This window comes from Lipotes vexillifer, unplaced genomic scaffold, assembly GCF_000442215.2.
Source record: "Lipotes vexillifer unplaced genomic scaffold, Lipotes_vexillifer_v1.1 scaffold216, whole genome shotgun sequence".
In the NCBI taxonomy this organism is placed as follows: domain Eukaryota; kingdom Metazoa; phylum Chordata; class Mammalia; order Artiodactyla; family Lipotidae; genus Lipotes; species Lipotes vexillifer.
The window spans coordinates 227,484-241,392 of record NW_006779100.1 but is presented as its reverse complement, the minus strand read 5'-3'; the positions used below and the strand labels follow the sequence as shown (position 1 = coordinate 241,392).

General features: G+C 50.2%; 1 protein-coding gene across 1 annotated transcript; it reads left to right on the top strand.

Moving 5' to 3' along the window:
- The first annotated feature begins 1,303 nt into the window (after positions 1-1,303).
- Positions 1,304-10,740, top strand: TMEM98 (transmembrane protein 98). The gene is made up of 6 exons (XM_007452364.1): positions 1,304-1,508; positions 2,626-2,757; positions 3,821-3,854; positions 5,820-5,935; positions 8,561-8,620; positions 9,893-10,740. Exons 1-6 carry the CDS (start codon positions 1,378-1,380, stop codon positions 10,098-10,100), a joined length of 681 nt encoding a protein of 226 aa, XP_007452426.1. The 5' UTR covers positions 1,304-1,377; the 3' UTR covers positions 10,101-10,740.
- Positions 10,741-13,909: the final 3,169 nt, after the last annotated feature.

Sequence of the window (13,909 nt, the reverse complement as noted above, 5' to 3'; positions counted from 1 at the left end):
CCCCCCCCCCCCACCCCAGACGCCGAGATGCAGAGATGAAAAAGGTAGATCCCAGCCTTACCCTTGTGGGCAAGTGAACATCACATGGGAGAGCAGCTCTGTGAGTCCCCTGAGAAGGCTTCCTTGGCACTTTGTGCCAGTGAAGTCCCCCTGGAAAACTCCTACTCATCCTTCAAAACCCAGCTCAAGCATCACCTGCCCTGGGAGGAAAGCTTTCCTAGACAGTGGCATGTAAGCACTGGCACTCTGTTTTCTGTGTACTTCTGCATGTGACACAGGCACACAGAGTTGAAATGGTTTGTCTTGCTGTCTGCCTCTCCCCCCAGCTCCACAGGTTTTGGGGCCCATGTCTTACTTATCTCCAGTCCAGTGCTTGGTGCATAGTAAATGAACAATAAATACTTATTGAATGATGATCAGGAGCATTTGGACCCTCCAAGACATAGAACATAGCATTAAATCCAAACAGAGAAGATGTACTGTCCTGGAGTCAGAATTCTAGGTCAAAGCACCCTTTTTTGCAGGTGGAGAAATTAAAGCCCAGAGAGGGGAGAAGACTTGCTCAAAAGGACACAAGTAGGAGACCTGCAATGAAATAACATTGTGAATACATGCTTCCCTGAGATGCCATTGTTCCTCCAGCCTATGAGTTTAAGATAGGTGTGAAAGAACCACCTAAATGAAAACAGGCAGTGAATAGGCAACAAACACTTTAATACCAGTTGTAAGTTTCCAACGCTGAAACTCACAATCGAAACTTTCCCCAGAATTTTTAGAATCCTCTTTCCTCCTTAGAAAGGACAAGGGAGCTGAATGTCCATCTCAGTTTGAGTGGATGGCTTTCTGCTTCCTGACTACGTAAACTGGGACAAATTACTTAACCTCTCTGGACCTCAGTTTTCTCAACTCTAAAATGGGGATACTGATACCCTCCTCATAGGATCCTTAGAAGAGTGAACACATACCAAGTGCCTGGCACAGAGTAGACCCTCAGGAACTACAGTCCCACCCTTCTTAGGTGGGTGTTCTTTCATGCGCCTGGGGCAGATGTGAAAACAACAGTGCTAGTGGCAATGTTTCCTTTTGTTCCTGGCTGAAAAGGCCATCCCCGTTTAACTGGGGAGCAAACGCTTTTAGTAAAGGAAAAGATCAAATTTGGGGCATGACCTAAAGTGGGTCTTGATTCCGTTCAGGCCCTCAGGTCTCTCCAGGTGACTTTGGGGAACCTAGCCGCCCTCCCCGTGAACCCGCCAACAGGGAGGACCCCACCCCCACACTACTTACCACTGCTTCTTTACCAGGCTGCTCTGCCCTTGTGTCTTTGCAGCTTCAGCCCATGCGGGGGATTGACCGGGACTGAGGGAGCCACCTGGAAGCATGGAGACCGTGGTGATTGTTGCCATAGGTGTGCTGGCCACTATCTTTCTGGCCTCGTTTGCAGCCTTGGTGGTGGTTTGCAGGCAGCGCTACTGCCGGCCTCGAGATCTCCTGCAGCGCTATGATTCCAAGTGAGTGGCCCAGGGAGGGGAAGGAGGAGAGAGGGGCTGTGCCCTGGGGCCCCGACAAAAGAAAAACAAGTTTGGTGCTGGGCAACTGTCGTTCAGCTTTTTACCTCTAAAATGGTACCCAAAGGCTGTCCTTCCCTATAAAGACCTCAGAGCTTAATAATGGTCCTCAAGCTCCCCCAACATCCTGAGCCACCTCGGACTCTGTCTCTGAACATGTTCACCTAGCACAAATCTCTCCCAAACTGGCCACCTCACTTAGCATTTGTACAGGCCAAATCCCTTTCCAGCCAAACACATAGGAACAGAAATCCAATGCCTACATTCCAGCCACACATCTAAGCAACAGACACTAGGGGCTGCGAAACCCCAGCATAGGATCGCCTCTCTCTCTGCTCAGATTTCTTCATGAGAAACATACTTTTAAGCAAGATCCCGTTTTCAGTTTAGGGATATTTTAATTGATAGATCCCAAGGGACCCTGGCCACTAAACCCTTAGTTTCTCTTACCCCTCTATCTGAATCCTATCAGCATCTCTGCTGAGTGGTTAATAATTAGTCAGTGCCCATTTGTATGACCCAGGAAAGCTCTGCTGTGGCGTCTCATGTTTTCAAGAACCCTGTTGTAAAGTAGGAGGTATTTTTACTTTGCCTGCTTCTCTAGCATAACTAGGAGGGGATGGGGCCACGCCGGTGGGCCAAGGTCGCTCCCAGGAGTTGATTCTGCTGAACAGGTCAGTTGAACTTTAGCTTCTCCATTAAAGGTAGGTGTGAAGGGCGAATAAGTTACAAATGGATATTATTTTGTCCCACAGGAGCAGCCCTGTCTAGTACATCTCTGTAATTCTTGTGGTCGTAGCCCTGCCTTTCTCTTGGTGGCGCATCTTGTTCTGTATCACTTTTCTTGTGTTTCCCTGCCCCCACTTCCTTGACTCACTGTCTAGCCATGTGCCCTGCCCACAGTGCAGTCCCACTAGCCTCAGGCTTGGCTCCAGGGCAAGTCCCTGCTTTAACTTAACTCCCTTTATCCTTTCGGGCGGATGGATATGTGGGCCTCGATGAGGAGAGAGCCAGCAGCGGTCGTCCATCTTGAAACCACTTAGCTGGGCTTTCCTTCCAGGCCCATTGTGGACCTCATCGGTGCCATGGAGACCCAGTCTGAGCCCTCGGAGCTAGAACTGGACGATGTCGTCATCACCAACCCCCACATCGAGGCCATTCTGGAGAACGAAGACTGGATTGAAGATGCCTCGTAAGGCCTTGGGGACCATTTGCTTTCCTGCAGCCGCCTGGGGATGATGACCCAGGCTCCTGGGTGCCCTCGCCTGGCCTCCTTTTCCAGAGCCCTCGACTGAGTGCCCAGGAGCGCTGTGCCGCTTGCACCGAGGAGCACTGTGTCATGTGCTGCTCTTTCCCCTGCCTTCGCTGTGGAGGGAACTGAGAATATGACACCACGGTGTTTGTCCTTGCTCTCCCCATTTCGTAGACCTGAACACTGAGGTCCATAGATGTGAGGCAGAGTTATTCTAAAGTCACCCTGATGTGCTTGGGTTTTCCTTGGGGCGCCTGTGAATTTGACCCTCAGGCTCCAGGGATGCTGCCTTTGTCTCCCGTGTCTCCCTCGGAGATCCCTCCACCCACCAGGAGATGCTGTAGCTTGAGAAGAGTGTGCCGCTCCCTTTCCTGTCACTCAGCCGTTCATTCGCTGGGCAGATGTTTACCGGTGTGATGTGCGGGCTCTGGGCCAGGCACTGCAGCTGTGGAACTGGCGGTGGAGGCAGAATTCTACTAAAATACAGTATTTCAGAAATGATGGAGGGGGGTCTCTGTGAGCGGTGCAGAGGACACGCGGAGGAGGTGGCGTCTAGAGCTGCCTGGCCGGAGGAGGGGCTGGATTTCATGAAGGCTTTCCCAGAGTGGGTGCCTTTTGTCCTGGGTCCTTTTCTGGCCGCACTGCGCGGCGTGCGGAACTTCCCCCAGCAGGGATCGAACTCGTGCCCCCTGCAGTGGAAGTGCGGGGTCTTAACCACCGGACCGCCCAGGCTGAGGATACCAGGAAGGATTCCCTGGGTGGAGGAAACAGTCTCAGAAGCTCAGAGCTCTAAAACAGCATGGTTGGGTGCGGGAGAGGAAAGGGAAAGAAGGGACAGAAGGTGCCTCCTGGTTTAGCTCCCGGGCTTGTTCGTTTTATCGCTGAGGCACCCCTGTTCTCAGGTGGTGTCCAGCTGTGCGCACTGGTCAGAACTGGATGAAGCATGGAGATGGTGGCTGGAGGGAGGTGGGCCTCTACTGACAAATGCTTCTTGTCTCCCCAGGGGTCTCATGTCCCACTGCATTGCCATCTTGAAGGTAATACTCTGCGGTTTCCCCAGGAGAATAAGGGGTGCTCAGCAAAGCATCCGTGTCTACAGACTGTCCGAGGGGAAGCAACTTTGGGAAGAGCGCTGACCTGTGCAGGAGGCCTTTTGTAACATGCCTGACAGTTGGAGTTTCTACTGTTCACTTCTGCTGCCCCTGGATGGTCTGTTCTGCTTTAGAATTCTCAAGGCCCTTTCCACCTGGTCCTCATACAGGCAGTCACTAACCACATTTTCACTGACAGTGGAGAAAGCTGTGTGCAGAATAGAGACTGTGTTTAGGGGGAGGCGGGGCTTCTCAGCTTCTCCGGGGCACTTTCATGAACAGAGAGCTCAGCCCTCGACAGCGAGTTGAGTTCTGTATTGGGGCTTCTGCAGTTACTAGAAAGTTCCTCACCAGCCCTCTTTGACTGCGACAGTAGTCAGCCAAACGGGACAATCAGTGTTGAAAAAAGCCAGACCGTGAGTACTACAACTTGAAGGCAGACTTTTTTCTCCTAATGCCTGCAGCCTCCAGGACAGGGTGGAGAGTTGCATCCAATTTGCATTTGGGGATATTTTTGTAGTTTGGGGTAATTTTTATAGTTTTGGCATTTGGTTTTCAATTCTTGCCTGACGCTCTCCTACTTAATAGGATAATAATAATATTGAAGTGTTTGGCCAATGGCAAATATCGTTCATTTCAGTAACCTGGCGAACCACACATTTCTCTTTCTGTCTAGCAATTATTCAAGATTTCAAAAAAGACAGCTGTCATTCAGTACAAAATATTAAAAAGTCTTTCATCCCACCTCTCCTTCAGCTGTTCTCTTGGGGGGCAAAGAAGAGCCTGGTGGGACATTGTTGACCCAGAGTCCAGGCTTATTATTGAATTCCAAGAATCTCTTGGGGGTATAGATGTGGTTATAGATGGAGATACATGGGTCTAATGTCTAGAACAATGACACCATATTACATCCCCCTTCTCCCAACCAGGATGTATCCTGGCTCTGGGTTTTGTCCCCTGCCCTTGCCTATTGGAGGAGGGGGAATGAATGACAGCTGAGGTGTGGGTTAAATCAGCCAGAAGGTGTCTTACTGGATTGTACTCAGTGGTCCATCCTGAGATCCTTAGATCAGAGGAGAGCCTCTCATCTTCCTCTTGGGATCTCGAGGCCCTTTTGCTTGGCCACATGCCCTTGAATCCCTGTGATGGGGCCTCGAGGGAAGGGCCTGGGCTCTCTCCTTGGTGGGCTGTTGGGCTTCTTTCTGTCTCTGTTCTCCAGCCCCAAGTATAAGGCAAGTGATGGAACTTCTTTGCCAGGGCCTGAAGCACACCCAGGTTCTGACATCGGGGAGGTGCGGAAGTGGGGAGCAAAGCTTTGGGGGCGGCCAGCATTGATGGTGGATGATGAAAAAGGCCACATGTCCTAGTCTTGCTGTTTTCCTGCTTTTTTTCCAAGGCCCTTTTATCATCATCTTGACAAACATGTGAAAACGTTACCCTAGGAAAGTGCTGAAATAAGTTCCACTTTTGGAGGATGTGCTTGAAGGGAACGGTTGCCCTTTGTCCGTCCATAGTTCTGAGGGTGCCCATGGAGATCTTTATCGCTTTGGAAGACGAAGCCAGGAGGTGAAGGAATCGAGAGAGAAAATAGGTTTTTGCCCTTAAGTGAGAAGGTGAAATTAGAGCACATGATTTTTCTTAGACAGATTATTTCAGCTCAGACTTCTCTAAGCCGAAACCCCTGACCCTGATCTGAGGTTCCCACCCCTCTCTCCTCACCCGGCCGTGTCCTCGGGTTTGCCTCTTCCATCCCATTTCCTCTCATCTCTGTGTACTTTTCACTTCAATCTGTCCGTTAGGTTAGGGGGCCCAGCTGTGAGATGGGGGGCGTGTTTGGCTTTGTGGGGCTGGCAGAAGCCCTCGGGGGAGCTGGCTCCCTCCTGATCACCTCTCTCCTCCCTGCTGTGGTAGATTTGTCACACTCTGACGGAAAAACTTGTTGCCATGACAATGGGCTCGGGGGCCAAGATGAAGACCTCAGCCAGTGTCAGGGACATTATCGTGGTGGCCAAGCGGATCAGCCCCAGGTGAGGTCCCCATACTCCTCGGGGGAGGGGGAAGGGAGGGGCCAGCAGCTGGGATGGGGGAAAGACCAGGCTCTCCTGAGACACTCCAGGGGCAACTTGAGTGGTTTATGTCCTACACATTCCCAGGGCACCCAGGAGGGTTTTAGACGCTGGGAGGCTTTCAGGCTAAGGCGGTGTCGCCTCCCCTCCAGAGTGCCCCCTCCTGTAGGCTTTTTGGGAAGTGCCAGCATATGACTAGTGCTGACTGGCTCCTTCCTCAGTCCCATGCCAGCCAGGGCTGCTTCCTTCCTTTTGCCCCCTGGGCTCCGGGCCAGCAAGCACATTTCCCACTGGTGCCCACACCCCTGTGTGCAGTGACCTCCTGGCTGGCGTCTGTACTGTAGACCAGCTCCTTGTCTCTGTGCTGTCACCCCCGGCCCCATCCAGGGCCCAGCCAGCAGCCTCCAGGACCCGGTGGGAGGTGAAGAGATCATTCAGATCTCCCAAATTCCAGGCTGTCTGCAGAATACCATGTGGGAGGCAAGCAGCAGGATTGTAGTCAACAGCTCCACCCCCTCATTTGGGCTCTATCTTGTGAAGAAAATAAAGCCCTTCTCTTAGAGGGAAGGGTGGTACTAAGTTGGTGCTGCCATCTGGTGGCTGGCACGTGGATGTGCCTGAGTTGGGAGTTTTTCCGAGTTGAGGATGTTTTCTTTATCAGCCCCGGAAGTTACAGGGGTCCTCGCTTTCCACGTTGCCGTGGCCTCGGGTGGATCACGAGGAACCAGCCCTTGGAGGGAACATGAAAGAGTTGGTACACTTGAACTCTGTCCAGGGAGTTCAGGGAGTTGAGAACGTGGGAGGGAGATAATCCAGAAGAGTTCTTGGCTTTCTCTGGAGCTGCCCCGGGTGGGTGTGGCTTCTTGAGTGGGATCAGCCTTAGGTCGGCCCTTGGCCTGAAGACCCTCTGACCCAGGCTCTGGGCAGGCAGGCACCAGACCTTCCTCTGGCCTCCTGTGATTGGTAGAGGCTGCATTGCTCACATCTGCTGGACCTTCCTCATGCTTCTTGTTACTTCTGAGAGCCATCCCAGGGGCCAGACGAATTCATGTGACCCCAGGTTACAAGGCAGCATCGCCAGGGGGGCTCGGGGGAGGAAAGAGATTGAGATTTCTGAGTCCCAGTGAAGTCCTGGGTGGTCAGGATTAGCAGTGGTGCTAGAGCCAGGGTGTGGCATCGCTCAGAGGGCAGACCTCACCTGGTGCTCACTGGCCCGTCCTACAGAGCACCTTGGATTGCTTCCAGAATGATCCCTGCCATAAATCAATCAGGGGCCTTGCTTTCTCTTTTTGCCCTCACACTTTCTCCTGGCCGTTTTTTTATCTCCACTGTTTTTCTTGCTCCATCTATTCCATATAGTGTGTTGATAGCATGTTAGTTTCAAAAAGAGTGGCTTCAGCTGCAGGGCAGAGAAAGGGGCCGGCTAAGATGGGCACTGAGGGACCACACCTCTGTACTTCCGCACCAGCCCCTCAGTCCCAAGACAAGGACTTTCAAGGGCATCTGTTTTCAAGTGCCTTTGGGAATCAAACAATACATCGTTATCTTTTGCTTCTTGACTATCAGGTGGTCCAAGAGCAAGGATTTGGATGAAAACCTTGAACCATGTAAATGAGAATGAGTAGTAGCTCCTTCTAGAATTTGATTATAAGAAAATTAACCGTGAACTGTACCGTGTGCTAAAAGAAATCCAATGGGGTAGTTTGAACCCGAATTAAACTTGGAGGTTTTTTTTAGTGTTCTATATAACTACCTTTAACCATTTTTTAAAAATTAAATGTAAGAGTAATAAACACTTGTAAAAGTTAAAACATTGCAGAAATAGAGTATCTGAAAAGTGAGGGACCCCCTAATTCCACCCCATCCTAATTCCTGGAGGTAATCACTGTTGACTGGTGAGTATTCCTCCAGACTGCCCCTGCCCACTGCATTTCACAGCTTTTGTTTTTCATTTTTCCACAAATGAGATCAATCAGACATTACATATTGTTTGACAACATGCTATTTTAATGTAGTAGTATATCTCTTTTTTTAAAAAATAAATTTATTTATTTATTTTTGACTGCATTGGGTCTTTGTTGCTGTGCGCGGGATTTCTCTAGTTGTGGCGGGCCAGGGTCACGCTTCATTGTGGTGCGAGGGCTTCTCATTGCAGTGGCTTCTCTTGTTGCGGAGCATGGACGCTAGGTGTGAGGGCTTCAGTAGCTGTGGCACATGGGCTTAGTTGCTCCGCAACACGTGGGATCTTCCTGGACCAAGGCTCGAACCCGTGTCCCCTGCATTGGCAGGCGGATTCTTAACCACTGCGCCACCAGGGAAGTCCAAATGTAGTCGTATATCTTGAACATCGTTCCAGATGTGCGAAATTGTACTTTTTAGACCATTGGAGCTTAAACAAAACCAGAAGAAGTATTCTCTAAACTGAATCTTAAGTCTTTCTCTTTAAGTCCCTGTCTGAAAATGCAGTTAAAGTCCCTAAAGACTGGGTCTGGAATATCAAAAGAGAAGCATAGGGATAAGGAAAGAAAGGAAGGAGAAAAGGCCATAAGAAAAGTGAAATACTGAAAACCTTTTGCCTCCCCCCAGAGTGGACGATGTTGTGAAGTCGATGTACCCTCCATTGGACCCGAAGCTCCTGGATGCCCGGTGAGAGGGGTGGAGTGGGCGAGTGTCTTTTCATGCTGGAGGCTCCCCGTGTTATCAGATCTGTGAGGTCGGCTCTTCGGGTTGTGGAGGAGAGAGCTGTGTTGGTGGGTTCCCAAGGCTGCCTGGGCTTTGGGTAATGGTCAGCCAACCAGCGAACGAAGCCTGGCTGGATGCTGGCAGCCAGGGCTCTTCCTGAAACCCCAGAGGAGGAAGAGCCAGTCTTAGATTTTGAATTTTTGTGATTAAACATCCACCCAGGCCAAGTCCTATCTGCACCTTCCCTCCCTCCCACTTCCCCCATAGCTTGCTCTGCTCTTTGGACGCCGGAAGCAGACATGCCTCAGCTGTGAGTGCCGCCCAGTGGGTCGCTGGTACGGGTGGTGGGCAGGAAATGAGAATGCAAGTGACAGGTTAGCTAAAGCTGTGCTCACCTTTCACAGGACGTACCCAGGAGCCCCTGTCTCATGATCCTCCCCTAATACGCAGAGTGTACTTAGGCTTTTGAGATGATGTTCCTCTACCAGTTATAAACCCACTTAAAAAAAAAATGTTCCTTTGTCTCTCAGATTTATATGACTGTTTCACAGGCCCACTGTGTCATAATTGCCAGACAGGCTGTGGGTCACGGCAATTCAGTTGGTCTCTCCGCCCCACTCCTGTTACTGCCCAGCTGTGTTCATGGGCTAGTCATCTGTAATGCATTCCCAAATGCACTGTGCACACTCACTATATAGAAGATATTCTGCACTGAATCTTTCAATACTGAAAAAAAAGCCTCCTCCTCAATTTGGTTTGCAATTAAATGTTTTAGGATGCGGTAAACCAGCCCTGGGCCTCATTGATTCAGAATCATTAAGTGATGCCCAAGGTGGGGTATGAATATCCTGTCTTCAAGGGGGCAGCAGTTGGGGATGTGCTTATCCAATTGACTAGATCCAAATTGTCCCACAAAACCCTCTTATGGGAGATGTTAATGGATGTGTTGCAGAAAGTGGGCTCCCAGTCTTAAATAAGTTAGTGAGACTCAGAGTATTACATTCTCCCCTTAGAGATTTATCATGTGCATCATCTGAGAAGGGCTTCAGTTACCTTTGTTTAACCCAGATGTTCCCAACTTTCTTTGAGCATCGAACCCTCTTTAAATTACATACTCAGCAACCTCCTAAGGAAGGGACTGCAGCTTGGGGAACACCAGTCTAGACTCTATCCCTTTGGGCTTTGGGGCAAAGTCCCTTAGATCCTTTGGAACCTGATCCTGTTGTTTTTTTCTAGGACAACTGCCCTGCTTCTGTCTGTCAGTCACCTGGTGCTGGTGACCAGGAACGCCTGCCATCTGACCGGGGGCCTGGATTGGATTGACCAGTCGCTGTCAGCTGCCGAGGAGCACTTGGAAGTCCTTCGAGAAGCAGCCCTGGCTTCGGAGCCAGATAAAGGTCTCCCAGGCCCTGAAGGCTTCCTGCAGGAGCAGTCGGCCATTTAGTGCCTACCAGCCAGCAGCTGGTCACAGGGCCAGCCTGCTGCCATGGCTGGGTGGCTCAGCTGTGCCTTCGACTTCTTCCTGTAGAGTTAGTTGTTCTCCACGGCTGGGGAGTCCAGCTGTGTGTGTGTGGTAAAGCAGTCGATGCCTCTGTTGTAGTTACAAGTGGTGGCTGGTGAGTGGCAGTCTCATCCCACAGTTAGGGGAGATGACAGTCACCATCTGTACAGCAGAGCTTTGAAAACTGGAGGACTGTAAGCTTTATTTAGCTCACCTAGTGTTTTCAAGAAAATCCAGCCACCATCTAAGAATCAGGAGGTTTCACGTTAAATCAGACTGTCTGGTTTCTCTCGAACAATCAGAAGTTGAGGCAACTCTCATCTGCATTTTCCACAGACGACAATCAATTGGAACTACGTAGGAGTTGGCTCTCTTGACAATACTTGTACTCTCTCACCTGGCCTGTTTCATTTGTTTGTATTATCTGCCCGGTCCCTGAGGCATCTGGGTCCCTCCTTCTCTTTACGGGTTTGGGTTTGAAGGTGAGCAACGTAGAGTTGATCATTCTCTTTTTATCATTATGCCTGCAATTTTACCTAGCTACCACTAGGTGGAGAGTAAACGTATACTTAGCTTTCCCTCAGTTGTGTGGCTGTGTAGTCAAATTCCGATGCACGGTGTGTGGTGGGACGTATTTGTCTGAGGACTGAGGGTGGAAGGAGAGAGGCTAAGAATCCCAAGGATGCCTTGTGTGTATGACTCAAAATAAGATATTCAGAGACCCTCCAGAGTTCAGGCAGAGGTGAAGATAACCACCATGAAGCACTGCTTCCACACTACCAATGACATCCATGAAAGATGGGTCCCCTTTCTTTTGGTATCTGCTTTTTTGGCAAGTACTGAAAGATGAGGGGCATTTTTATGACTTGAGACCTTTGGGGGGACCCAGAATCACAATTGTATAATCTAGACTGCATCCAAATTCTATAATTTCCATCACAAGCATATAGGAACACCCGAAATACTTTTTTTCCTCCCAGGATCTCAGAGCCAGCCTCATTCTTGGGAGAGGGCCCTGGCTTGGGCCTTGGTTCATATCCTATGCTGTTAAGCATGTTTGGAGCTCCATGTCTGTTCCCATTTCATTTTCTGTGCCCTAATTCAAGTCAGCAAATCCCTCAGCCTGATTCTAGAGAACCAGGAACCCATGTTCCCAAGTCCAAGATTGGGGCCTTGTTTGTCATTGAGATGTGTCATCCATCCAATTTCATTCTCTCCTGAAAAGCAAGATGCTTCTCTCCAGCACAGTGCACACCAACTCCCACTTGGGGAGGTGGAGTCAGGAGAGGGAAGCTGGGGCTCAACTCTCATGGAAGGATAGAGGGATTCCTGAGGACAGGGGAGACACCTTACTGGATTGTCCACTCCCGTCAGCCCTGAGCACATGCTAGGTAACTTACCTGTCCTGCTGGTGAGCTGTGAACGGGCAGTGTCCACAGAGTCACTGTGACTTTTCTATCTGTGGCCTCCACCAGTAGATATCCAGAGTCCTCCTGTTTTTGTCTTTTCCCCTCCCTTTCAATACCTGCTTTCATAAACAGACTGGAAACCACCATGCTAAGGTTGCAGTGGCTGCCGTGATTGTCAGTGTCCCTGCATTTTAACCTGGACCAGAGACTTAAGCCAGAGAGAGCCCTTAATCTCTCAAATACCATCCACAAGGTGTGGGGTTAGAGGTGGAGAAGTTTCCCAGCACCACCTCGCATCTCTGAACCCTGGCAAGTCCTGGCCCACCTACTTCCTCAAGCTCTGAGATGCTGCCCTTTTAGTAGTGAGAAGAGGTGGCTGAAGACCTTGGAAGTGTCTGCTAGGCTAGGCTGCAGGATCTCTGATTCCACTGCTGTGTAGCCTTTCTTTTGTTTCCAGTGCAGGACAAATAAGAAGTCTCTGGATCAGGTTGGTGTTGGTGACTGATGGTTGAGGTGGAAGCACTGTCTTTGGGGTGGGACTCTTCTAGCCCTTTGGGAGTTGGCTGAACTTGCCTCCTCATTTGGGAGGGACTGGTTGGCAAGCACTGGGGGTTCAGCCAGGTATGGTTTCCCAGACGATGGACACATCCTGAGGCCCTAGTTCACTAGTGTCTGTGTATATTGTCATAGATCTCTTCTTCCATGATTTTCTTCCATGACCCCCACCTCCTCTTACCCTGGCGTAGGAGCATCAGGCTCAAATTCTGAATGAAGAAGGAATTAGGGATAGGAATTGAGGGTGAAAAGAGCAAGGTCTTCGAAGTCAGACAGAATTCAATTCGAATTTGGGCTCAGTCACTGACTGTGTGAGCTTGGACAAGTTTCTTAACCTCTCTGGTCCTTAGCTCTCTCACCTGTAAAATCAAGGCTACTGCCTCATTGGGCTGGTGTGTCAGTCGCATGAAGCAGTGTATGTGAAATGTCCAATTGTGTGCCTGGTACTGATTAGCCAATGTTAATACTTCTCTCTCCAAAGTCCCCCGTGCCCTGATGCAGCTGATGGAGATGGTGTCAGCCCAGTTACCATGGCTCTGTCTAAGCTCTGTTCATGAGCTCTGGAACCAAATAGACCAAATTCTGGAATCACTGGCCCAACCTTGTGCCCGCCCCACCCCAAATATGTTCACAGCAGGAAGGCAATCAAAGCTCTTGGCCCCTTATCAGTGTTCCCAGGGTTGACTGCCCAAGTTTGCATTCCTCCAGAGCGCAGCCCAGAGTCTTCTCCAGCTTGTGAAATCTCCCAGACAGAACACGTGTTCCTGGCATCCGACTTACCCTGGTGCTTACTCTGACCGCCACGTTCCAGGAGTTCCTTCTCTTCAGAGACCCTTCCTACTCTGTGTGGCCACATGAGCCTGATCTTTAGAAAATGACTTATAGTTCAAAGTCCCTGAGTTGCGTTATGACCTTGGACACTTTGGGAAAGTGTCAGATGAAGAATTTCCATCTATTTCCTCCTCCCTCTGTCCTCCTCTCCCTCCCTTCTCGTCTTCTCTCTCCCTCCACCCTTCTCTCCCACAAACAAGTACTGCTTACTTAGGCGGAAGCATAGTGCTAGGCGCTGGGGATGTGGAACCAAAGCCACGATCCCTGGCCTTAAGAAGCAGAGACAAATGAGCAGTTGATTGAAACGTGACTGTGGCCAGTGCAATGAGGGAGGGATGCCTAGCCGGGGGCCCCTGAGCGGGCACGGGACAGGGAAAGGGCAGGGTCGAGATAGGGAAGAAACCTGAGAAGAGCTGATGCCTGAGTGGAAACTTTGGACAGAGTTTTATCGAGGTGTTCCGGGCAGACAGGACCACATGGGAAAGGTCCAGGGCCAAGAGAGCATGACTCATTTGAGGATTGCAGGTGATGGGACAGGGCTGGAGGGTGGGCTGTGAGGGTGGGGTTGGACAGGTTGGCAGATCATGGAGGGTCTTAAGATGTTATATTAGGGGGTTGAAGCTTTATCCTGAGCATAATGGGGACCCTGGAAAAGGTTTAACTGGGGAATGATTTGGTCAGATTTGCAATTTAGATAGAGTCATTTACTTCATACCCTATGACGTTAGACGTCAAGACCCATAAATGTGCCTGATGCCACTGAGCACATGTTTCCCCGCTGAGTCTGAGAGGCTCATGACTCAATCATGGTAGAAAGGCAGGGTGGGCAACTATTTAGGAATGGAGGAAGAGAGAGGCTAGGCGTTAGAACAGAATGGGCCGGGATAATATTGTAGTCATGCTGCATCTGATCCTGGTAGGTAGTTACAGTGTCTTTGTATCAGAAATGCTGATGAG

Bases quoted from the DNA above. Each gene is read 5' to 3' on its own strand.
- TMEM98 (XM_007452364.1), top strand. From the start codon at position 1,378: ATGGAGACCGTGGTGATTGTTGCCATAGGTGTGCTGGCCACTATCTTT. The intron at 2,758-3,820 runs GTAAGGCCTTGG...TTGTCTCCCCAG, and splicing joins GACTGGATTGAAGATGCCTC to GGGTCTCATGTCCCACTGCA. The intron at 5,936-8,560 runs GTGAGGTCCCCA...GCCTCCCCCCAG, and splicing joins GCCAAGCGGATCAGCCCCAG to AGTGGACGATGTTGTGAAGT.